We start from the raw sequence: 25,107 nt of genomic DNA, 5'->3' as shown, positions 1-25,107 counted from the left end.
GTTGTGGCTGGATGGGGACAGAGGGTTTGGCAAGATGAGGACGGGATTTGGCACGGCGGGGACGGAATTTGGCACGATGGGGACAGGATCTGGCACGACGGGGACGGAATTTGGCACAATAGGGATGGGATTTGGCACGATGTGGACAGAATTTGGCATGATGGGGGTGGGATTTGGCACAACAGGGACGGGATTTGGCACAATGACAGAGTTTGGCATGATGGGGACAGGATTTGGCACAACGGGGACAGGATTTGGCACACATCAGGGGCTGGGACAGGACAGGGATGAGCTCGGGAGCTGCTGCGGGGACAGCCCGGCCAGGATGTCCCAGGATGTCCCCGCGGTGTCCCCACGGTGTCCCCACCAGTGCCACTGCGCGTTGTGGCTAGCCCGGCCAGGATGTCCCAGGATGTCCCCGCGGTGTCCCCACCAGTGCCACTACGCGTTGTGGCCGCAGCTCCCCCACACCCCGCGATGGGGGCGGCACTGGGATCCAGCTCCTGGGGGATTCCTGCCCCAATTCCTGCCCTGTCACCCTCGGGGATGTCCCCATGTCCCCAGAGCGGTGCTGGCAGGGAAGGGGAGGTCACAGGGGCCGGCAGCCGCCCCCCATTGCCAGGGTACACGGGATGATTCATCCCGGCCCGTTCCTCCTCCTCCTCCTCCTCCTCTCGGATCGCTCCTGGATTGTTCTTCCTCCTAGGGAAGCAATTGCACCAAAACCTGGCGGTTTGGGGCAAAAAAAGAAAAAAACCATCTGGGAGCATCTCCTTTTGGATCTCTCCCTCCCGGAGCTGCTGGGATGCTCCTGCTCGTGGCCCTGTGTCCCAGCACTGTCCCTTTCTGGGACACGAGTGGCACTTTTGGGAGGATTGTGTAATTCCGGCTGTTTTTTCAGAGTGCTTCAGTGACAGATTTCTGTCTCCTGTCGGTGCCATTGCTCGTTTTATCGCGGTTTTTCGGGTACTGCCCGTCCTGAAATCCTCTCCTCAGCCGCCTGCACTGCCAGGTCCCCCCCTCCAGGCAAGGGACAGCACCCCAGGGTCCCCCAAAATCCCCCAGCGAGCATCCCTGAGCCCCCCAAACCCCACACACAGCACCTCTGTATCCCTGAATCCTCCCCAACTCCGTATCCAGCACATCAGAGCCTCCAAAACTCCCGTCAAAAATCCCTGGACCCCCACCCAGCATCCCTGAGCCCCCCAAAAATCCTCAACCAGCCCCTCTGACCCCCCAAAATCCCACACACAGCACTTCTTTACCCCTGAATCCTCCCCAACCTCGAGTCCTGCACCTCTGGGCCTCCAAAACCCCACACCCCTGAACCCCCACCCAGAATCCTAGCACCCTGAGCCCCCCAAAATCCCCCACCCAGCGCCTCCGAGCCCTCCAAAAGTCGTCACCGCCCCCCCCAATTGTCCCCCCATTGTCCCCCATCACGTGACCCTCCCCATTCATACACCCGCTGGCTCCTCCCCTCTCTCCCTATTGGCTTCCTCCCTCGCGCCGCAACCAATCAGCGCCCAGCACCGGCGGCGCGCGGGGGAGGCGTTGCCGCGCGGGGCCGGCGCTGATTGGCTCCTCCCCCGGCTGTAGCCCCGCCCATAGCGGAAGCAGGAAGCGGGCGGGCCGGCCGTGACCCGCGGGCGGGCAGCGCCGGCCGCGCCATGACGGGAAAATCGGTGCGGGACGTGGAGCGCTACCAGGCGGTGCTGGCCGGGCTGCTGGCCGAGGACGAGAACAAGTTCTGCGCCGACTGCCAGGCTAAAGGTAGCGCGGATGGGCGGCGGGGCCTGCTGAGCCCGCGCCGCACCGGATGCACCCCCCTCGGTGCCCCCCCCACTCCCCACCGGCCTCGCCGCTCGGTGCTCTCCGGTGCGGGCGCTCCCCCGAGAGTCGGACAGCCCCGGTTGGGTCTGGTGAGGGTGGGCATCGCGGTGTTTCCGCCAGAGGGGAGCGCTCCGGTGATGGCGGGGGGACAACGGTGGTGCCCCGGCGGTTACGGGGGTTTGCGGGGGCTGGGGCAAGAACGGGGGGAGCTGGGGGCAAGAACGGGATGGGGCTGGGGGCAAGAGCAGGGTGGGTTTGGGGCAGAGAGCGGGGGGGGTCTGGGGCAGAGAACAGGGTGGTTTTTGGGGCAAGAACCTGGTGGTTTTGGGGGAAAGGACCCGGTGGTTTTAGGGGAAAGAACTCCGTGATTTGAGAGGGAGAATAGGATGGTTTTGGAGGAAAGAACCCGGTGGTTTTGGGGGAAAGGATGCCGTGGTTTTGGGGGCACAACAGGGTGGTTTTGGAAGAAAGAACCCGGTGGTTTTGGGGGAGAGAACGCCGTGTTCTTTGGGGGCACAACAGGGGGCTTTTGGGGGAAAGAACCCGGTGGTTTTCGGCTGAAAACCCCCACATTTTTGGCCGCAGCCCAGCTGGGTTTGGTGCGGGTCGCAGCGGGAGGAGCTGCGCTTCCCGGAGCCTCTGGAGGCCGAGGGGAGATGGGGAGGGAACGGCCCCAAATCTCCCTGTGGGAATCCCGGGAAACACCCCAGAGTGGGTGGGGGCCTCTGCTGAAAGGGGGAAGAAGAGGGACCTGGAAAAGCCGGCGCTGTGGGATTGAGGGAATTCCAGCTGGGGAGTCACATCCTGTCACCTGGGGCTGGAATGCCAGCGCAGGGAAGGAGCTGTAACCTCACCCTGGGATCGTGGACCACTGGAGGAATTCCACATTTTTGTCCTCCTTTCCCAGCTGGGTTTTCCCTGTGAGGCTGGTGAGGCCCTGGCACAGGAATCTGTGGCTGCCCCATCCCTGGAATTGTTCAAGGCCAAACTGGGATAGTGGAAGGGACAGGAGGAGCTTTGTGGTCCCTCCCAACCCAAACCATTCCATGTTTTTCTGATTCCAAGGTGTGTTATGACCCTGAGAGAGGAAATGTTTGAATTCCAGAGGATAAAACAAAAGAATAAAACTGTTCCTTGTCCCCTGTGGTTGCTGCTTTGTTTTCCTGCAGCAAAAGAGTTAAAGTTGCCCAAAATCCTGTTTTAATGAGCTGCCATAATCTCTTGGAGATCTGGATTTGAGCCTCGTTTCCCAAGAGCTGCTGGAATTGAACTTGGAGGAGGGATTGGCCAAATCCATCTGTAAACAAAGGGCTTGGTCACCTCAGTGTGACCTCCAAAACTGCACAGCCCCCTTGAACAGTGTTAAAAATGAGATAATTATGATTTCTTTTCACCCCAAACCACAATAACCTCATCCTTCCCACCTGCCTGGAGCACACCTGGCTTTGGGATGAAGGTGGTGGTGGGATCAGGATGTTCCTCTCCCTGGTGCCAATCCTTTATCTCTTGGCACCTCCTGCCAGCCCCAAGGGCAGAAATAGCTCCTTTATCTCAGCTCAGGCCTGGGAGAGAGCAAATTCCACCAAAATGGGAATAAATTCAACCCCACAGCTCGGGGTGGTGGAGCCTCTCCTGGTCACGGCGCGTCCTGGAAGCGCAGGATTCTAATTAATTAATTATCATGATAATGAAGCTCTAGTGTGGAGTTCAACCTTTCCTAAGCTGGAAGCTGCTCCTGGCTGAGGTCAGGGATTGCACCAATCCTGGAGAGCAGGCTGGGGCTGTCCCCACTTATCTGATCCACTAATTACCCCCTGCACTAATGAGATTCCTGGAAGTGGGAAATCTCCTCCTCCAGGGCACATGTGGCCATGGGAGCTGGCTCTGCCCAGAGCTCCAGGGAATTCTTGAAATTTTGGGGCAATTTTGGTACTTTTGATCAATGTGGTGCCACAGGAGCTGTCTCTGCCCAGAGTTCCAGGGAGAATTGTGCATTTTTGGGACAGTTCTGGTGAATGAAAGTGTCTCTACCCAGAGTTTCAGGGAATTCCTGAAGTTTTGGGGCAGTTCTGGTGAATGGAGCTGTCTCTGCCCAGAGTTCCAGGGAGAATTCCTGCACTTTTGGGGCAGTTTTGATATTTTTGGTGAATGGAGCTGTCTCTGCCTGAAGCTCCAAGGAATTCCTGCAGTTTTGGGGCAGTTTTGGTGAATGAAACTGTCTCTGCCCAGAGTTCCAGGGTTTTGCTGCATTTTTGGGGCAGTTCTGGTACTTTTGATCAATGTGGTGCCACGGGAGCTGTCTCTGCCCAGAGCTCCAAGGAATTCCTGCAGTTTTGGGGCAGTTTTGTTATTTTTGCAGTTTTGGGGCAGTTTTAGTGAATGGAGCTGTCTCTGCCTGAAGCTCCAAGGAATTCCTGCCGTTTTGGGGCAATTTTGTTATTTTTGGTGAACGTGGGGCTCTCCCAGCTCTGATGCCAAGGAAGTCCTGCTGTTCCTCCTGGAATAACTGCAACATTGCACTCTCCCCAGGGACTGGAGCAACCTGGGGTAGCTGGAAGTGTCCTTGCCCATGGCAGAGGGGAATTAAATGAGCTTTAAGGTCCTTCCCACCCAAGCCAGTGTGAGATTCTGTGAAATCTCAGAGTGATTCTGCTGCTGCAGCAAACCCTGCTCAGAGTTCTTGTTTTGCAGGAAATTGGGTGAAATCTCTCCACTCTCTTCCTCTTTTTGTTGCCAACCTGGTGTTTGGGGGAACTGGGAGAGCTGAGGCAGGGCAGGGTGGGCACTGCTGAGTTCCAATCCTCTCCTTGGAGGTCTTTGCTGTGGGAATCACTTGGAAAAACACCTGGAGAGAGCAGCACTTGCTGGGCAGGTGGGGTTTTTGCTGCTGGTGCCATTCCAAGGGTGGCTGTGGTGCTGCTGCTCGCTTTTTGTGTGTCTGAGAGATAACAGAGCTGCTGCACAGCCTGAGCTGAGCATCCAGCAGCACGTTCCTTGCTTGGAATGTGGCAGCCTGGAGCTGGGATGGCTGAGGGAGGGAGGGATGAGGCGAAATCTCCATCGGGATTTGGAAAATTCCCACTGGGCGACACAGAGTGGATTCATTGCTGCCCCTGCAGCTGCTCTGCACCCCCAGCTAATTGTGTTTGGTTCTCTCCTTCTCCCAAAGTCTTCCCTCTGCTCTCCAGTCCCATCCATGCATCCAGCAGGCTCCGTGGATCCCGGGGTGGTGACGTCGGAGCGGGAGCTGCCCAGAGGTTCAGGTTGCCCTGTGCTCCCCCTGCTTTGTCTGGCTCTTCCCTTCATCCCTTTGTCTTGTGAGATCCGTGGGTTCCAGGCCTAAATCCATCCCTTGTATCCTGAGGGATTAGATGGGAGAAGTGCTGCTGGCGTAAATCCAGGTTTAATTCTTTAGTAAAAAATAAAAAAAAGGTGTAGGATTGGGGAAATCCCTGCCCAGAGGTGGGTAAATATGGGATGGGAAGGGGGAGAAGCTTGGGGTGGAGTAAGTGATATGGGGAGGCTGATTTCTAGTGGAATTTGGGAATTATGGGGGAGCTGCTTTAGTCCAGCCTAACTCTTACTAATCCAAACCAAATATTCCCTGAAAATCTGCGTGACTCAACTCCTCCTCCTCCAGCAGCCTCTTGAGCTGCAGCTGAATTTCCTTTGCAGGCAGAGCAATTCCAAGAGGAACTTTTTAAATAGCTGCTGGAACAGCTGCATGGGAGGAAGGAGAATCAGGATGGCAGTGCTGATGGAGGGGGAGTGGTGCAGCCTGTACCTTCAAAAACCCAAAGTGGAGGGGCTGGAGCTGCTCAGCTCAGCTTAGGAAATCTGGGATGAGGAGAAAGCTCAGCCTTAGGCCAGGGAATCTTGCCAGAGGGATCCATGTGGGTTGTGTGTTCATTTGAATCCTCAGCTGCAGCCACAATATTCTGGGATCTTCCATTATTCTGCTTTTCTGCTCTTCCCAATTCAGATCTGAGAGCTTTGTGAACGAAGCGAGTGGAAATGCCCTGAAATTCACTTTATCCCTCTGGGATCTTCACCTCAGCAGGGTAAAACTGGGAGAGGACACAGCTCTGTCCACCCTGAGCCTGCCTGGAGCTGGAACTGCCCACTCAAGCAAGGGGAAAAAAGCATCAGTGTTCCCAACAGGGATTTAGTGTGGAATTAGTTGTAGGAAGATCCCTTTTAAGCAGAGCTCTGAGTCACACTTGGATCTGTGGCCCTACATCTGCCAGAAATAGGGATAATCCTCAGAGCAGCAGCACCTGGGCTCTCTGTGCTGCCCCACCTCTGGAGGTGGGAAAAGAAAGCTCCCCCCCAAAAAAAAATGCCACGTGATTCCCAGCTGGAGTAAAGTTTGTTCCTATAGAAACTGCCAGGAGTTATGTAAGGAATGGCAGCTGCAGTGCAAAGGGAGCTCGTGCTCCAAAATGCAAAGTAGGTCTTGAAACCAAGCAAAAAGTCAGGAATAGCTCGGGGCTCCTTCAGGTTGGTCCCTGGTTGTGATTGTTCCCGGTGTCCCAGGGAATCTGGGACAAAATTGGAGCTTTTAGGAGGAGCTGTCTTGAACTTGGAGCAGTGGGTGCGAGGCTGGATTTACCTGGGCCTTAATAAATTGGTTTTTCTCTATTTTTGGCAATAAATGCCACTCCTTCCTGCCCCTTTCCCATGGAATTTCAAGGGATGTTTAGCTCATGAGTCTGAAAATCAGTATTATTATAATTAAGATATTAATTGAGATTATTATGATTATCATGTTTAGATACTGAAAAAATTCTCAATCCATCAAAAACTGACCCAGGACCTTCCTCTGCTCAGAGCTTTTCTAAGGATTTAGTGGCTCCTAAAACATCTTTAACTCAAATTAAATTAAAAAACAGAGTCTAAATATTTTCAACACCAAGTGGCAAATTAAAAACATCTTAAAAAGCAGCAAAATTCTATTTACAGCATCAAAAATCAACTTAGTGATGGCAGAGCTTCCACCCTGCTGCTCTGTTCACAGGTGCACCTACCACCTAAATTATTTGCATTTCATGGAAATTCAGGCCTCCTTGGAATCTGCAATTTCCAGGATTGGCTGATGTGTGGTTTTGGTCCAAAAATGATGCCACAGGAAGTCCATGGATTGTGGAATTGACTGATTTTTTTTTTTTTAATGTATATTTATATTTTTAAGCTGTGTCACCATCAGTGTTGATGTCACCCAGTTGTTTTTCATGGATTCTGGTGACAGCACTGCTTGAAATTGTCCCTGTCACCTTTTCATTGACTGAAGGAACAACCATCCCTTTCTGCAGCAGCAGGAAAGCCCCACCCTGCTGCTCACAGAAATTTTCATTTCCTCCACCTGCACTTCAAAGAACACGATGGTAGCAGTGATAAAGCTGCACTGAAAGCTGCTCATCTTTACTCAAAAACACCCAAATCTTGGGCTTCAAGGCCACGGGGCCCTTAAATATTAGATATTTTTTGCTAAACTGGAAGATTTTCTGGAGGAAATCAGAGCCAGCATCTTTGTTTTTCATGCAAAATGTGGTTGAGGCCTGTAATTACTGTGTGGGGAAGAAAAAAAAGCAAAATAAAACCCCCAAACAGCCCTTTCTTCTTTCAAAGGATGGTATAAAGCTGAATTTTTGGATGATTAAACTATTTTTTGTGGGTGTTAAAGTGAGGGTTTGGCTTTAGCATCCCCTGAGAGCTGCACAAATCCCTCAGTCTGGCCCTAAATCTGGGAGGGCAGCAGGGATTGATCCCAAATCCGAGGTGCATCCCTGGTCCCTGCAGCAGGATCCATGCTCAGCTCGGTTATTAATAACTAAATAACATCATTTAGAGGTCTTGAAGCTGGTTGAAGTGGGTTTTTGGAGTTTCCTTTGGTTCCCCCAAGCCCTGGAAGTGCAGAGTAGACATTTCCAGCAAAGAGCAGAGGAAGTTGTTTTGCAAGAGAGGCTTTGTCCCAGCTCTGAGCAGCACGAATGGCAGTAAATCCTTGAGCAATTTCTTTCCAGAACAAGGAAACCACAAGGCAGAGGAACCTCTTGGATCCTGAGTTCCTTCGTCCTTTGACTCTGCAAAAGAAAAATGAGGATTATTCAGCTTGGACTCGAGGAATTTTTTCCCTGGTGGAAGGCTGAGGGTGTGGATATCCCCTGGCAGGGATTCTCCTGCTCCAGGGAGAATTCCCCACGTCCCTTTTCCACAGACAGACACGGAGCAGTTTTGGGATCCATGGATGAGGCCACATTTCCCTGAAATCTGCTCATTTCCACTGGGAATATTTCCTCACGCTCTCCATTGTGATGCTCCCTCAATCCTGCCCATGGTAGCAGCTCTTTTTTTTCTTTTTTTTTTTTTTCCCCTGCTCTTCCTTTTCCAAGGAGCTGTGGTTTTGCAGCCAGCTCCTGGTTTATTTTTAAATGCTTTCTGCAGAGTTATTACAGCAGAAAAGTTGCCTCAGGAACCTTGGGCCAGAATTTGGTGCCTGAGTAAAGGGTGAGGAGTGAATCCCCTCGGGATTTCTCAATTAAAACCACTCCAGGGTGTGAACTTGGAGCAAGTGATTCCTTTGGAGCAGCTGGGAGTTGAAAAGAGAATTAGGCTGGGGGTTTTAAAGGGAATTAGGATCCTTTTCAGTCATTCAGATTATTCAGCAGCCCTTGGAGCATTAATGAGCAGGGCTTAGAGGGGGACTGGAGCTGGCACGAGCAGCTTGGTATGTGGAGTTTATTTTGACAGGCTGGGATGTAAAACAGGCTCTGGAATTGTCTCCTGGAGCATGAGCTGGGCACTGAATCCCTGCTGGATCCTCCTCCCTGGGGAATGCACTCAATGTTCAGGAAAAGTGGGAATGCAAATTCACTGAGCAAGGGATGCTTTGGGGTTCCTGATCCTCCTGCATCCCAAAGGGGTCTGAGCTAACCCAAATCTTGTGCTAAGCCCAGTGGGCAGCCAGGCTCTGAAAAACGTTGGATTCGTACTCCAAATTGATGTTTCCTTCAATCCAGGAGGGATTTGTGCAGGCCTGAGGTGAAGCTCCATGAATTTGAGCAGGGTTGGTGCCAGGTGACTTTGCTTCCCATGGATGTTAAAATCACCTCTAAAGCTGAGACATTTAGCATCATAAAATCAGACATAAAATCATCATCGAGCTGATACAGAAGTGGTGGCAGCATCAGGCAAGGCTGGCACTGGTGGTCACAGGAGGAAACTCCCAATTTTCCATGTGGGAATGGGGTTTCCATTTTGGCCTGGTGGCTCTGAGGGCCCTCGGCCTCAGGGGAATTGATTTTAGAACATCAGCCAGAGGATTCGTGCAAGAAACAAATTTATTTTTTAGTGGTTTAAGGAGCTGAATGTTTCTGTCGGCCTTGTCCTCAATGCTCTGGGAGATAAATCCATAATTCCCTGAGCCAGGAGGGTGAGGTGCCCCCATTCTCAATTAATCAGGGTGTGCCCACTTTTGTGAGGGGTGATAATTCCCCCAGGCAGCTCAGCACTGCTGATTAAAGCTGCCCTGTTGCTATTTATTGATATAAACCCATTTTTTCTCAGAAAAATGTTCCCCTAAACTCCAACCCAGGGTTTTTTCCCCCTTTTATCACTGAAGCTGCTGCAGGGTCTGAGCTGGGGCTGGGTTTTGGGGAAGTGAAAAGCAGCAGCATGGCATGAAATTCACATCTGGAGATGCCACCCAGAGCTTTTTCGAGTCAAGTCACCTTGAAAAGAGCTGTGAAACCCTGGGGAAATGCCTGCAAAAAGCCCTAAAAAGCAAAATCTGAGCCGCTGGGCACTTGCAGGGAGATTTTTAGTGGGAGATGTTCCAGCGTGAGCTGCTCCAAAGAGGGAAGTGGGAGGTTGTTTACATCTCCACCAAACCCTTCCCCCCTCCCACAACCTCAGGGCTTTATGAGACATTTTAAAAGAACATTTTTAGAAGGCATTTGAAGGTTAAAGTGTTGGTTTAGTTAAGCTGGATGTCTGGGAAGGGGGTTTTGGAGGGTGTTGGATCCATCCCGACCCCACCAGGGTTTGCTGTGGCCGCAGCTCAGGGAGCGTTTTGGAAAATCCAGAATTCCTCCCTGTGTGGCCCTGGAGTCCCTCCTGTGACACAGCAGAGCCCTGAGCTGCTGGGCTCACAATCTGTGCCCTGGCCCTGCATAAAACCTACCCCACATCCCCCAAATCCTCCATTCCCTGCAGGTTGGAAGCCTTTCCTGCAGCACCTTGTGGCTGTTCAAGGACACCCAAATCCCAGCTGGAATCTCCCCAGGGAGCAGCTCACCCCTGGTTGTATAATGTGTTTATTGCTGGGAGGGGTTCAAAAACCCTAAATATTCATTTTAATTCAAATATAAGGAAGCTGCTCCATCTTGGCTCTCCCAGAACTCGGATTTAGGAGTTGCAGCACATTCCAGCTGTGGCTGCCTTGTTGTCCCAGACCCCTGAGGGGACACTGGAGCAGCAGGAGAGTGTGACACTACCCCTGAGTCATGTTTTAGTGGGAGGTTGTGGTGCCTTGAGCTGGTCCATGTGACAAACCCAGTGAGCTGATTACTCCAGGAGCTGCCCATTAATCCTTTTAGTCCTATCAAGGCTAAATTTATCTGGAGTTTTAAATCTAACCTTGAATCTCATGATAATCCTTCCAGCAGTCTCACGTTAGAGCCCTGGGGGTGGATCTGGGGGAGAATTCCGTGTAGAAATCACAGGAAAGGATCCTGGCCAAGGGTTTTATTCCCATTTTTTGGGCATCTTCAGGTGGGGCTGAAGTTGTGGGTTTTGCTTTGATAATAAAGGAGGTAATAAAGGGACTGAGGTGTAGGCAAGGGTGTCTGGGAAGTGAATTTCTCAGCTCCATTAAATTGATATCATTCCCAAAGGCCACTCCTGGAGAGGGAAAAAGCAGCAAATAATGGCAGGAAAGGCCAGAAAACTTAATAAAGGCATTTTTAATTGAATTCCCTGGAAGAGCTGCTGGAGTTACCTGTTAGAGGTTGGATACCTGTGCTCTGGAAGGGTCCCTGAGTGCATTTATCAGCTCCAAATCCCTCAGGATGCTCCAGGCTTTCCCCAGGAATAGGAATTAAACTGTTAACAGCATCTCAAATACAGCACTGCTTTTTTAGGGCTTTGAAATTACACTTTTCCCCCTCTTCCCCCTCCCACCTCCCTCTCATTAACTTGAGGCGCTGCTATTTTAGCTGTGGCAAGAAAAGCAGGATAACTCTTCATCATCCAGAAGAATGTCTGGAAAAAAGGGCTGGTGGAGGCTCTTTGATCCCTAATTTTGTGTTTTCCCAGTTTCTCATGCCCTGGGACACCAGTTTGTGCTGGCAGCTGGAGCTCTGGACTGGGAGCAGTGGGTTTAATTTTAAAATATTCCTAAAATTTTCAGCAGGATTGAGGATCTGGCATGGCTGAGAGAGGGGAGGGAATTCCTGTGGATCTCTGTGTGCCCTGCTGGGATTCCTGGGTGCACTGAGTCCATCTGAGATCCTTAATCTTTCCCTTGTGGATGTTTTTTTTATCCTTGGCATGATCTCCCATCCACACCTTGGAGCTGTCCTGCATGAAAACCAGGAATGTCTGACCTTAGCCAGTACCTTTATTTTGTTTTGACCCAGGAAAACCAAATAATGTATATCAGAGCTGTGGAAACTGGAGTGAACTGATCATTCCTTGGGCTGGGATTGGTTTTGGGACCAAATCCTGGGCTCAGTGCTTGGTCCTGGCTCAGCTGGGAATTCCTGCCCAGCACTGAGGAGATTTGAAGATGCTGAGTGGTTTTTTTTGTTTTTTTTTGCTGTAGGGAATATTCTGGAGCTGAGTTATCCAGGAAAAAAAAAAAAAGCAGGATCACAGGCATGGCAAAGCTCAGGGGGTTGGAGTTTTTTTGGGTGGTTTAAATTCCTGTTTTCCTGCCTCTTCTTGTGTGGATGGAAGAGAGAGGCAATAAATCTGCAGGGATAATGACTGGAGGAGATCTTGGAAGGATTTTATCCAAGATCTTTTTATCGTGGAAGGTTTTTTCCTTGCTCAGAGCAGGAAAAGTGCAAATTTTACCTCAAATTCAGGATTTTAGATCAGTAACAGCACCAGGTGTGAGCTTTTTCTTGGTGAAATTATGAACTTTTTCCCTCAAGTCAGTGATTTTTCCTTTATAGAAAGAAAAGAACAAAATTGTTTAAAAACCTGATTTCTTTCCTCTTCCTCTTGGAGCTGTTTGGTTTGTGTGCATGGAAGAGGGAGGCAATAAATCCCCAAGGATAACGATTGGGAGCATCCTCCTGATGTGGAATTCCAGTTTCCAGCCTGGATGAGAATCCAGAGGCCTCAATTCCAGTTCACTTGGTGCAGTTTCCCAGTTGCTCCAGGCCAAAACAAAAAAAAGAAAAAAGGGTTGGATTGGTGGGAAACACTTTTCTGTCTCTTCCCAGGGCCACGATGGGCGTCCTGGAATATTGGGGTGTTCATCTGCATCCGCTGTGCCGGGATCCACAGGAACCTGGGAGTTCACATATCCAGGGTCAAATCTGTCAACCTCGACCAGTGGACACAGGAACAGATCCAGGTGAGGGCTGGGATAAAGCACTGTGGGGTTTTTGTAAATAAACCAAGCCAGGATAGCCCAAAAAAATGGGGGAAGTGGAGGAGGAAGAAGAATTCCAGCTGGGATAGGTTGGGAGGGAAAAGGACAACAAAATGTCCCCGTTCCAGACTGGGCAAACAGCAGAGAGTAAAGCTTAAGGAGCTGCAAGTCTCTTAAATGACCAATCCCTGCTTCCCTGGAGGTGCTTCCCACCTCTCCTTCCAGAGGGATTTTGGGTTGCTAACAGGATATTTATCCTGCCTTGAGCTAAAAATTGTTTAGGGTTGGGAGGGGATTGGAGCAGCTGCTTCAGCATCCCCTGGGGGTGAAGAGTGGCTCTCAGGTGGATCTCCCTTCCCTGGATTTCTCTTCCCTGGCAGCCTGGGATCTTGTGGGAGAGCTTTAATGCCTGGAGAAGGAAAATTTTAAGGAGTTTTTTTGGATTTCAGTGCGTGCAGGAGATGGGGAATGGCAAAGCCAATCGTCTCTACGAAGCCTACCTGCCCGAGAACTTCCGGAGGCCCCAGACAGACCAGCATCCTTTTTTTTTTCCTTTCCTGAAAAAACATGGAAATTCCACAGAGATTTCCATCCTGGAGCTGTGTGGTTGAACCTCCCTGAAGGAGAAGTTGTTCCCTTGGGGAGGGAATGGGAATGAAGGGATTGGGATGGGGATCTGGAACACCAAGGTCACCACAGGAGGCGGCTGCTTCTCCCTAGTTTAGAGCCTGCTTGGATTTGACAGCCTCTTGGGACAATGAAAAACTGGGAAATATTCACCATGAAATTCTCATTTTGGAAGAGCAAAGAGAATTTTGCTTTTATTTTTGGCCTAAATGGGAAAAAAAATGCACTGGAATGGAAAAAATCCCACTGGAAAAGGAGGGATTTTAAGGGTTAATCTGGTTGAGATCTCTGACGTTTCAGAGTGAGCCCAAAAGCTGAAGGTTTTGGAGGAAATGGGAGGGTTGGCTTTTCCAAAGTTCTGAGTATTCCAAAGGCTCCTTGGAGACCTAATTGTGGATTTCCAGGACCTGAAGGAGCTGCAAGAGAGATGGAGAGAGATGATTTGCAAAGGACAGGATAGAGGGGGTGGATTCCTGCCAGAGGGCAGGGAGAGGTGAGATTTTGGGAAGGAATTCCTCCCTGTCAGGGTGAGGAGGAGCTGGAATAGATTTCCCAAAAAAGCTGTGGCTGCCCCATCCCTGGGAGTGTCCCCCAGACTGGATGGAGCTTGGAGCAGCCTGGGGTAGTGGAAGGTACCCCTGCCCAAGGGATTTAGGTTCCTTTCCAGCTCAAAGCAGGCTGGGATTCTCTGATGGAATTTTTAATGCTTCAGCTGTAACTCCCACCTTGCAGGAATGCTGAGTAAGCAGGGATGGAATGATGTGAACCTAAAAAAAAACCCACAAAATCACCTTTCCACCATCAATCTGAGTTAATCTGGCACCTGAGGTGCTTTTTGAGGTGCACAATCCTGTTGTGATCTGAATGTGCTGAGGGGATGCTTGGGGCAAACAAACAAAAAAAAACACAATGGACAAAACACAGCAAGAGCTTAAATCCTGATTTAATTCCCTTTTTATAGCACTGAAATAACCTGAAATAACCCAGGGGCAAAAACCAAGTTGGGATCCAGCAGTAAATTATTTTAAGAAAGTTACTGCTGGAAATGCTCTTTAAACAATGATTTAATTTAGTTACAGCCTGTACCTTGTTCCTCCCTGTCAAATAAGGCTTCTATTCTGGAATCCTTTGTCCTTAACCAGCTGCTGTAGAGCTGTGGAGAGTTTTATCCGGGATAAATATGAGAAGAAGAAATACATGGACAGAAGCATCGACATCAACGCCTTCAGGGTGAGTCTGGAGGCCTAAATTTGTGATTAAAACAAAATATTCAAATATATCTATTGAAATACTCCCTGTGTCAGGAGAAATCCCTTCTCCAGGGCTGCTTGCACTTCATGGAGTGAATTCCTGCCCAGCACTGAGGAGATTTGAGGATGCTGAGTGGATTTTGCTCAGAGAATATTTTGGAATATTCAGGGAATATTCCAGATTATCCAGGAAAAAAAGGCAGGATCACAGACATGGCAGAGCTCAGGGGTTGGAGTTTTTTGGGTGGGTTAAATTCCTGTTTTCTTCCCTCTTCTTCATCTCACTCATTGGTTTGTGTGGATGGATATCTCACACTGGAGGAGGTCTTGGAAAGGTTTTGTCCAATTCCTTCCTCAGAGCAAGAAAAATGCAAAAATTTACCTCAAATTCAGCTTTTTCTGAGGGATTTTAGATCTGAGGGGTTTTAGATCAGTAACAGCAGCAGGTGTGAGCTTTTTCTTGGTAAAATCAGGAACTTTGCCCCTCATGTCAGTGATTTTTCCTTCACAGAAAGAAAAGAACAAAACTGTTTAAATTCCTGATTTTTTCCCTCTTGGAACTGTTTGGTTTGTGTGGATGGAAGAGGGAGGCAATAAATCAGGGATAATGATTGGAGATCTTGGAAGGGCCTTGTCCAATTCCTTGCTCAGAGCAGGAAAAATGCAAAAATTTACCTCAAATTCAGCTTTTTCAGAGGGATTTTAGATCTGAGGAGTTTTAGATCAGTAACAGCACCGGGTGAGAGCTTTTTCTTGGTGTAGTCAGGAACTTTTCCCCTCATGTCAGTGATTTTTTTTCCCCTCACAGAAAGAAAAGGACGACAAATGGAAAAGGACCAACGAGTCAGAAAGAAAACTGGAACCCATCATCTTTGAGAAGGTGAAAATGGTAAGATCAGGAAGAAAACCATGGAGCAGCTGTGGAGACATCCCTGAGGCAGAGCAGAGGGATTCCAGCCTGCTCTGGGAGCATTTTTCTGGCCTCAGTCACACCCTGGGTGCTTTGAGTCACTGGTGGGAGTTTGTTTTGCTCTGCTCACCAGACACTGAGCAGATGTGCAGGTTGGAATCCAGCTATTCCCTGCTGCTTTTTCCAGCTCCAGCAGCTGCTTCTCCCTAGTTTAGAGCCTGCTTGGATTTGACAACCTATTGGGACAACAAAAAACTGGGAAATTCTCATTTTGGAAGAGCAAAGAGAATTTTGCTTTTATTTTTCACTTAAATCCACTGGGAAAAAAAGGGGATTTTAAGGTTAATCTTGTTAAAACCATTTCAGAGTGAACCTAAAAGCTGCATAAGATTTGTGTTGTTTCTTTTCCCCCAGCCTCAAAAGAAGGACGAAACGCAGCAATCCAGGAAAAGTTCCCCCAAATCTGAGCCAGTCATGGACTTGCTGGGCCTGGGTAAGAGAAATTGGTTCAGAAATTGTGGGAATTTGAGGAGTTCCAGTCCTCATTTTCCCTTTCAGGTGAACAATCCCAGGAATCCTGCAGGAATATTCAGCTTGAGCTGCTTGGGAAGAGTTTTCCATGTTTTTCCCTTTATCCTGTGGTGTTCCAGGAGCAGCTGGAGCTCTGTGGGACAAACAGAACCCAGGGGCACTTCCCAAATCCTGCTCCAGAGGGACTAGGGAGGTCGGGGTCAGGTCTGGGAGGGGTGGCAGTGGTGGCACAGAGGTGTCCCCAGGCTGGGGACACCCAGGCCACCTCTGTCCCTGCAGACGCTCCGGTGACAACGCCCGTCACCAACGGCCGGCCCAGCAGCCTGGAGAAGGACCTGGACCTCTTTGCATCCGTGGGATCCAGCTCAGACTCCAGGAAGGTGAGCTGGGAATGCTTGGAAAAGCCTGGTTGTGTCCGGGATCATTTGGGATGGAAGGGACATTAAAGGGCAGGGACACTGTGCCAGGGTGTCCAGCGTGGCCTCGGACACTTCCAGGGATGTGGAGTCCATCTGGGAATGCAGTGTTTCACCACACACATCAGCTGTCTGCCCTGAATGTTCCTTCATCTAAATTTCTTAATTAAATCCTGAAACCTCTCTCTTCCACGTTGAAGAATGAATGTCCCTCTTCCATTCCCACATCTGGGAATGCTGTGCCACTGTTTCACCATCAAACACACATTAACTGTCTGCCCTGAATGTTCCTTCTTCTAAATTTCGTAATTAAATCCTGAAATCTCCCTGTTCCACGTTGAAGAATTAAGAACCTCCCTCTTCCATCACCCCAGCACGTCCCTGTGTGTGGATGGATTTTCCCCTTTCCCCTGTGCTGGGTTCTGCCCTGATCCTGTCTCTCTGTCCCAGGTTGTTGGCTCCATGCCATCATTTGGGATGGAAGGGACATTAAAGAGCATCTTGCACTGTGCCAGGGTGTCCAACATGGCCTCGGACACTTCCAGGGATGGGAAATCCATCTGGGAATGCAGTGTTTCACCACACACATCAACTGTTTGCCCTGAATGTTCCTTCACCTAAATTTCTTAATTAAATCCTGAAATCTCCCTGTTCCACGTTGAATGAAGAATCTCCCTCTTCCATCACCCCAGCACGTCCCTGTGTGTGGATGGATTTTCCCCTTTCCCCTGTGCTGGGTTCTGCCCTGATCCTGTCTCTCTGTCCCAGGTTGTTGGCTCCATGCCAACCTCTGGAAGCGCTGGCTCCGTTCCCGAGAATCTGAATCTCTTCCCGGAGCCCGGAGGCAAAGGGGAGGAAGTGGGCAAGAAGCAGCTCTCCAAAGACTCCATCCTGTCCCTGTACGGCTCCCAGACGTCCCAGGTGCCAGCACAAGGTAACCCTGGCCTGAGCTGGGACCAGGGGAGGGAGCTGAAAACTCCAGGAGAAGTGGGAATGTGGGTGGTCCCTGAAAATCCCAAGTGGGGTGGGTGGGAAGGGAATGTGAAGCTCATCCCGTTCCAGCCATGCACTTCCCACTATCCCAGGTTGCTCCAAGCCTTTTCCAAGCTGGCCTTGGGCATTTCCTGGGATGGGGCAGCCACAGCTTCTCTGGGAAATCCATTCCAGTCCCTCACAGGGAGGAATTCCCTCTCAATATCCAACCCAACCCTCTGGCACTGGGAATGAGGGAGGAATTCCCTCCCAATATCCAACCCAAACCTGCCCTTTAGCACTGGAGATCAGGGAGGAATTCCCTCCCAATATCCAACCCAAACCTGCCCTTTAGCACTGGAGATCAGGGAGGAATTCCTTCCCAATATCCAACCCAAATCTGTCCTTTAGCACTTGGAATCAGAGAGGAGTTCCATCCCAATATCCAACCCAATCCTCTGGCACTGGGAATGAGGGAGGAATTCCCTCCCAATATCCAACCCAAACCTGCCCTTTAGCACTGGAGATCAGGGAGGAATTCCTTCCCAATATCCAACCCAAACCTGCCATTTATCACTAGGAATCAGGGAGGACCATTCCAGTCCCTCACAGGGAGGAATTCCCTCTCAATATCCAACCCAACCTTCTGGCACTGGGAATGAGGGAGGAATTCCCTCCCAATATCCAACCCAAACCTGCCCTTTAGCGCTGGAGATCAGGGAGGAATTCCTTCCCAATATCCAACCCAAATCTGTCCTTTAGCACTGGGGATCAGGGAGGAATCCATCCCAGTATCCAACCCAACCCTCTGCCACTGGAAATCCATTCCTGCATGTCACTGCCCAAATTCCTTCCCCAGCTTTGTTGAGAACTGTGAGCAGCACAAGGCACAGCTCATCCCGGACATCCCAACCAGTCTGTGGCTGGAATTGTGACATTCCAGCCCCTGAACTGACCCGTTTCTCCCTGCTCCTTCCCTGCCTGCCTTCCCCAGGAGCGATGTTCATGGCGCCGGCTCAGCTGGGCTATCCCGCCGCTCCCTACCCCGCCTTCCCGGGAGTGCCCCCTTCCAGCAGCATGATGGGGGGCTTGATGGCCCCATCCGTGGGGATGCTGGCCCAGCCTGGAGCTGCTGGCATGGTGGCACCCGTGGCCATCCCAGCAGGGTACGTGGGCAACGTGCTGGGCGTTCCCAACGGGATGATGGGGGCCCAGCAGCCCGGCTACGTGGCCGCGGTGCCCCAGGCCGTGTACGGGGTCCAGCCAACGCAGCAGCTGCAGTGGAACCTCGCCCAGGTGAGGGGGAGGCTCCTGGGGGGCTTTTCCAGGGGTTTTCTGGGAGTGGGGAACGGGGGGGGAACGAGGGGATGTGCAGGGGTTTGTGGTTGGGGCGGGATCGGGTAAACTGGGCTTGGCTGGGTTGTGGGAGCGCCTGAAGATCCCAGGATGGGTCAGGTTGGGAAAGGATTCTGAGGTTGGGTCCAATCTCAGCCTCATCTCCCATGGACACCTCCAGGTGTGGGGGCTCCAAAATTCCCTGGGCAATTCCAAGCACTGACCACCCTTTCCATGGAAAAATTCCTGCTGATATCCTGAGGACCCTGAAGTCTTCCCATACCTGGGGACTCCAAAATTCCCTGGGCAATTCCAAGGCCTGCTCACCGTTTCCATGGGGAAATTCCTGCTGATATCCTGAGGACCCTGAAATCCTCCCATACCTGGGGACTCCACAATTCCCTGGGCAATTCCAAGGCCTGAACACCATTTCCATGGGGAAATTTCTGCTGATGTCCTGAGGACCCTGAAATCCTCCCATACTTGGGGACTCCAGAATTCCCTGAGCAATTCCAAGCACTGCTCACCCTTTCCATGGAGAAATTCCTCTTGATGTCCAGCCTGCCCTGAAATCCTCCCATACCTGGGGACTCTACAATTCCCTGGGCAATTCCAAGGCCTGCTCACCCTTTCCACGGGAAAATTCCTGCTGATGTCCTGAGGACCCTGAAGTCCTCCCATTCTGAGGAGCCACACCCTGCTCCCCTTTAGGGCTCTGCTGTTTTTGGGAGCCCATCCCTGACCTCTCTCCTGTCCCATTTGCAGATGACCCAGCAGATGGCTGGGATGAACTTCTATGGAGCCAATGGAATGATGGGCTATGGACAGTCCATGGGAGGAGGAGGAGCAGCCCAGGGCAGCAATCCCTCCCTCAGCTCCCCGCTGTGGAAATGAGCCCTCGCTCGCACGTGACCATTTCTGCCTTTGTTCTGTTCTCCAAACCCGCTCCATGAGACATTCAGGGTTTTTTGCTTTCAGGTTCGGGGCACCCAGCCCAACCTGAAATTTTGTTTCCATCCCTGAGCTCCATCTCTGCCTTTCCACTGTCACAAACACGGGGACGGCTCGGTGGCCCGGCCACGAGCGCAGCCCCGTCCTCAGCACAGTCAATGCACACGGGGAGGGAGGGGATCCCTCCCTGCACAAAGCTCCACCAGAGCTCCTGGGTAGCACTTGATGCCCTGCTGGGCACCTGGGCACAGGTGGGACTGGGAAATCTGGACTGAATCCTGCCCAGAAAGCTGGGATTTCTCACTTCAACTGCAGTGTTAGATGAATTTTTTTTTTTTTTTTTTTTTTTTGGGGGGGTGGAAAAAAGGGTGGGGAACCTCGTTTGGTGCTGAGGAACTGGATTTAAGCCGAGCCCAGGGGCAAGCAAGCCTTGCTACCTCCTCCCTCGAGTGGAGCTCTCCCTGCTCCCACCCTCCTTGGAACCAAAGTCCTTGGGAAAAGCCCTGTCCCACCCCCCCTGAGCAAGCAGGAATCTCGCCCGGAGTGGGGGCAAAGCCAATGGAATGTGAAAAACTTGCACTGCAGAGGGAATTTTCTGGCTGGTGTTAGGATTTGATGGAATTTCACTTTTAACAATCTAACCAGAGTTAATTCTCCGGGGCTCAGAGCCCTGTGCAAGTTTTCTTACACTTTTAAAAATGATTCTGACATCCTAATTTATACTTTTTTCCATATTTTTTTTTCTGTTTTGTTTCGTTCTTGTTGTCGTTGTTCCTGTGTAAAATCCTGGTTCCTCCCTTTCCTGGCTCGCTTGGGACATTTTAATCTTAGGCAGATTTCTTTTCTCATCTCCAGTAGAACCCAAAACTGCTTCAAAAGTCAGCAAGAAGTCGGACTTGTGGTCTGCTCTCTCCTGTGGATATGTAAATTCCCAAATAAAATATTGCAGTGGACTCCTCTGGTGCTGGTGGTCACTCCAGGTGTGGGAATTTAGGGAATTTCATCCCAAAAATCAGCCCAAATTCCCTCTGGGTTGGGCTCTGTCCCAAATGCCAGGGAGCTGAGGGAGCACAGCCAGGCCTGGAAGAATCCAAAGTTGACACTTTTATATACAAACCCCTCAGCTTTGGGATGGGGGGAAGGTGCAGCAGAATTCCTGCAGCTGCTGGGATTAAATGATTTCATTCCAGCTTTGATTCCATTATCCCAACCATTTTAAACTCGGGTTTAACAAAACCTTGTTGTCCAAAGATGTGAAGGATGAGGGAAAATCAGAGAATTGTGGAATTCCAGGATGGTTTGGGTCCCATTCCGTTCCACCCCCTGCTCCTTTCCCCATCCCAGATTTCTCCAGCCAGGCTTTGGACACTCCCAGGGGTGCAGCAGCCACAGCTTCCCTGGGAATTCCATCCCAGCCCCTCCTCAGCCTCACAGGGAGGAATTTCATCCCAAAATCCCACCCAACCCTTCCCATTCCTCCTTTTCCTGTCCCCATTTTCCCTGGGAAGCTGGAGGGGATTTGGAAACCAGGGAGGTTTGGGGGTTCTTGTGGGATCTTTTATTCATTATGGGATTGCTGTCCTCACATCAAACCTGCTTTTTCCAGGGGAAAAAAAAATGTTATCCCATTCCCCTCTTTCCCAGAGTATCCATGAGGGGTTGTGGGATGATTTTTTTTTGAGAAAAACTCAACTCAAGCACAAGCAAAAAGTTTTCAAGCTGGCTTTAATCATCTCCACTTGCTGCCCCAATACTGTACATGCAAAGCCAATTAAAAGGTGAATAATTCAGCTTTTCCTCCCTTTTTATTTTTGTTTTGTTTTTTTTTTTTGGGAAGGAAAACGTCAGGAATATTTTACAAAACAACGTGCGCCCTCAGAGCCGTCAGTCCCGCAGATAGAAACCACAAAAATACAAGAGTTTGACATTTAAGAAAGGACCACACACATAGAAAACGGGACAGGACACAGGTAGAAAATTCCATTTTGCTCGTTTTTTGAAATATTCCCACTTTTCTGTAGCTGTCCCAAACCCATCCCCTTCTCTTGGATGTGGGACTGGGGCTCCAGGGATGCTCCAGGTCCCCCCTTCCCGGTGATTTTTTTGGGGAGGGTGGAGTTGTGGAATGGGAGGAATCTGTCATTAAACCCAGTTTAGCACAAATTGGAGGGGGTGGGGTCACTGCTCCCATCCCAGCTCCCAAAAATCCTAAAATATCCAAGGAAAGTCTAAAATATCCAAGGAAAGTCTTCCCCTGGCTCTCCCTTCCCCCTCAGCTGTCACCTTCTCATTTAGTGCCAATTAACTCGTGGTTCATTAAGCTCTGACACTTCCCCCCTCTCCTGGTGATCCCTTTCCATGCAAATTTTGGGCGATTTGAGGCTGGAAAATGTGAGGGATTTCGGGGTCCTTGTGGGGTTTTGCACTCTCACCCCCGTCCCTCCTTTCAGCCTCAGCTTCCAAGGGTTTGGAATTTCTGGCAGAGCTCTGGGAGCATCTCCTTGCCTTTAATCCCTCAGCATTCCCACTCTTTTATTCCCTTTAATTTAATTTTTAATGGACACAAACCAGTCTGGCATTCCACAATTCACTTACATTCCCCCTCAAACATTTTAGGGGGAAGCTGGGTTGAAAGATTCCTTATTCTGGATAAAATCCCTCCATTTGGAATGGAAATCCAGAATTTTTGCATGGGATAAACACTCCCAAACTTCACTTTGCCCACTCCTAAGAATCCATCGTGGTTTTTCCCTCTGTTTTTATTTCCCTGGTGCTGCTGCCAGCCTGAATTCCAGGAGAAATTCCCCACTTTTTTTTTCCCCTTTTAGGGTAAACTTAAGGGATTAATGACAGATTCCAGAGTCCTGGATCATCCTGAACATTCCAGGGATGAATTCCGAGCTGGGGAGGAGGAGGATGATGATGATGATGTTGATGGGATGGGGAAGATTCTCTCCTTTCATGAAAAGATCAAAGCCCTTTAAGAAAACAAGGCCACCAACTTCAAAGTGCTCTGAACATTCAGGGGCTCCCCCTCGGGATTGGGAATTCCTTCAGGATATTCCCTGCGGTGGGAGAAAATTCCCTTTGGAGCCAGAGGGAGCTGGGATCCTGCAGGGAATGGGATCAGCATTCCAACCTGTCCTCCGAGGCAGGGTCACCCCCCTGCCTGCTCCAGGGGCTCCTTGTCCATCCAGGAGCTTTGGAGAGGGATTTGTGCCCCTCCAAGGGCATTGGAAAGGGATTTGGAAAAGGATTTGTGCCTCTCCAAGGGGTTTAGGAAGGGATTTGTGCCCTTCTGAGGGATTTGGAAAGGGATCTGAGCCCTTCCAAGGGCATTGGAAAGGGATTTGTGCCCATGCAAGGGCTTTGGAGAGGGAATTGTGCCCTTCCAAGGGATTTGGAACAGGATTTGTGCCTCTCCAAGGGCTTTGTGCCCTTCCAAGGGCTTTGGAAAAGGATTTGTGCCCTCCCAAGGGTGGGAGCAGCGCTGGATTTTGGAGTCGAGCCCCTCACCCACCTCTGGGAGGGTTTTGGGGGCTCAGGGCAGCCCTGGAGGGGCTGCTGGACAGGGAGGATGGAAAAGGGGCACAGGGATCCCTCTGGATCATCCCTCCAGCTCCAGGATTCCCTTGTCTCAGGCTCAGATCCCAAAGGGAGCAGGGTTGGGAGTTGCCCACCCCAATCATGGATTGCTTTTCATTCCACAGGAAAACAAAAGCAGAAAAAAAACAAAAAAACAAAAAAACAACTAAATAAAACCTGGATGTGGCCGAGTGCACAAGCTCTGGGTCCTAAAGGAATGGAAAAAGTGGGGAAAGGGAAAGATCCAAGGAAAAGGAAAGGATGAGGTATAGCAACAACCGGAGCTCCAGGCCCTGGGGGAGCACTGGGATCTCCTGGATTCTCCTGGAGTCCTTCCCGGTGTTCCTGAGGGATGCTCGGGGGTCCCACAACGTGGGGGTTCCTCAGCCACCCAGACCAACACTTGGACACTTTTCTGTGTCTTTTTAAACCCAAAATCTTCCTCAGGTGAGCGGGATTGTCCCACCCGATCACGGAGTCACCCCCAAAATTCCAACCCTGTTATTTGGGATGCTTTTTTTTTTTTCCCCTAAAAAGTCTTTCCTGCAGCTTTTTCAACTCCTAAAATTGATTTTCACACCTTTAACCAACCAGCCAAGGATTGGGAGGGGGTTTCTCCATGAAAAAAGAAATCCTGCCCTGTCCATGAAGTGTCCCAGGATGGGGCTTGGAGCAGCCTCTGAGGGGCTGGAATTTGATGAATTTTCAAGTCTTTCCCACCCAAACCAGCCTGGGATCTTTGGAGCAGAGGGAAGACTTCCAGTTGGAACAGCTTTGCTACAAAAACACTGGAAAAGGCCGTGCTGCCCTTGGCACAGCAGGATTCAAACCCTGCTGGGAATTCTCCTGATCCATCTGCAGCCATGAAATCCCCAGGGAAAACAGGGAGAGCTCTTGCCATCCGTGAGGAAAAACACATTTAGGTTGGATTCAGCCCGGCCACTGTTCCTTGAGCTGCACAATTCTGGTATTTTCCAAACCAATCCAGAGGTTCCCACATCCAGGCATTTCCCATCCATCCAGAAAGAAACAGCTGAGTCAACTGGAAGAAAAATTTTCCACCTGGAAAAGCATCCCTGGTGCAGTTTTTTAGGGATTGTTTTGCGTGAGGAAAAAAAAAATCCTTCCTGCCCCGCTGGGCTTTGTGAGTCCAGGTGGGAATTGTGGAATCCAGGCTGGATTTCCCAAGTTGTGGTGTCAGGCAGTGAACAGAAGAGATTCCCTGTGAGCCAAGGGAATCCTGATCCCATTCCTGAGGAATTCCTGGTCTGTGTGGAACCAGGAGCTGGGAGCTCCTGGAGGAAAGGTTGGCAGAGCTGGGAAAGGTGGAGGGGATTTTGTTCCCCCCCTCTCTGGTGCTCTGTGGCAGTAGGTTCAGGGAATTGGAGCTGGATTCCACTGGATTTTGGGAAAACTCCACCCAAACCTCTCCCAGTTTTTCAGCATGCCCTGATGGTGATGAAACAGCAGCTGCATTCTGGCTGATCCCAATTTCTTGGAAATTTTCCCTGGACTTTGGCAAATCTGGCCCATTCCAGGCTGGTGGAAAACCAGGGATAACTCAGGCCTGGAATCTTGGAGCGTTCTCTGTGCTTTGTGTGAATTTTGTCAGCTTTCAGGGGATGTTCCAGCATCATTCCAAGGTTTTTTTTGTCAAATCCATCCTCGTGATTCCAGCTGGGGGTTTGGATTTCAGTTCTGGCAGTGTCAGGTGGGGGCTGCTCCTCTCTGCTGGGGGCTGGGTGTGAAATGTGCTGCAAAACTGATGTAATTCCATATTAATTCCTCATTCCAGGAAAAAAAATCTCTGGCAAAACCAGTGATTTGGATTTCTTTTCTTGATAGAAAATAGAGAAAACCATCAAACTCGAAATTCCTTCCAGGGAATTTTGCAAAATCAAATTGCACATCAAAAAATGCCCTTTTGTGAGAAAATATTCCCCCAGAAAAACAACAAAAAACCAAACTTGGAGTGCAGGAGTTTATCCTGGGATGGAGTTCACTTCCTCAGGAGCTGGCACGGGGCTCAGTTTGGGATTTCTGGGTGTCTTGGCTGTGTTTTTCTCCTTGTTTGAGGAAGGAAAACATCTGACA

General features: G+C 50.3%; 1 protein-coding gene across 1 annotated transcript; it reads left to right on the top strand.

Annotated features, from left to right (window-relative positions):
• The first annotated feature begins 1,625 nt into the window (after positions 1-1,625).
• SMAP2 (small ArfGAP2) lies at positions 1,626-20,381 on the top strand. The gene is made up of 10 exons (XM_041417624.1): positions 1,626-1,773; positions 12,285-12,418; positions 12,886-12,971; positions 14,215-14,293; positions 15,122-15,202; positions 15,638-15,716; positions 16,034-16,134; positions 16,939-17,104; positions 18,137-18,438; positions 19,243-20,381. Exons 1-10 carry the CDS (start codon positions 1,671-1,673, stop codon positions 19,369-19,371), a joined length of 1,260 nt encoding a protein of 419 aa, XP_041273558.1. The 5' UTR covers positions 1,626-1,670; the 3' UTR covers positions 19,372-20,381.
• The last annotated feature ends 4,726 nt before the right edge of the window (positions 20,382-25,107 follow it).

The sequence above is a fragment of the Onychostruthus taczanowskii genome, unplaced genomic scaffold (genome assembly GCF_017590055.1).
Source record: "Onychostruthus taczanowskii isolate IOZ18803 unplaced genomic scaffold, ASM1759005v1 scaffold56, whole genome shotgun sequence".
NCBI classification, from domain to species: Eukaryota; Metazoa; Chordata; class Aves; order Passeriformes; family Passeridae; genus Onychostruthus; species Onychostruthus taczanowskii.
This window is presented reverse-complemented; position numbering and strand designations above follow the sequence as displayed.

Bases quoted from the DNA above. Each gene is read 5' to 3' on its own strand.
- SMAP2 (XM_041417624.1), top strand. From the start codon at position 1,671: ATGACGGGAAAATCGGTGCGGGACGTGGAGCGCTACCAGGCGGTGCTG. The intron at 12,419-12,885 runs GTGAGGGCTGGG...TTTGGATTTCAG, and splicing joins GGACACAGGAACAGATCCAG to TGCGTGCAGGAGATGGGGAA. The intron at 18,439-19,242 runs GTGAGGGGGAGG...TCCCATTTGCAG, and splicing joins TGCAGTGGAACCTCGCCCAG to ATGACCCAGCAGATGGCTGG.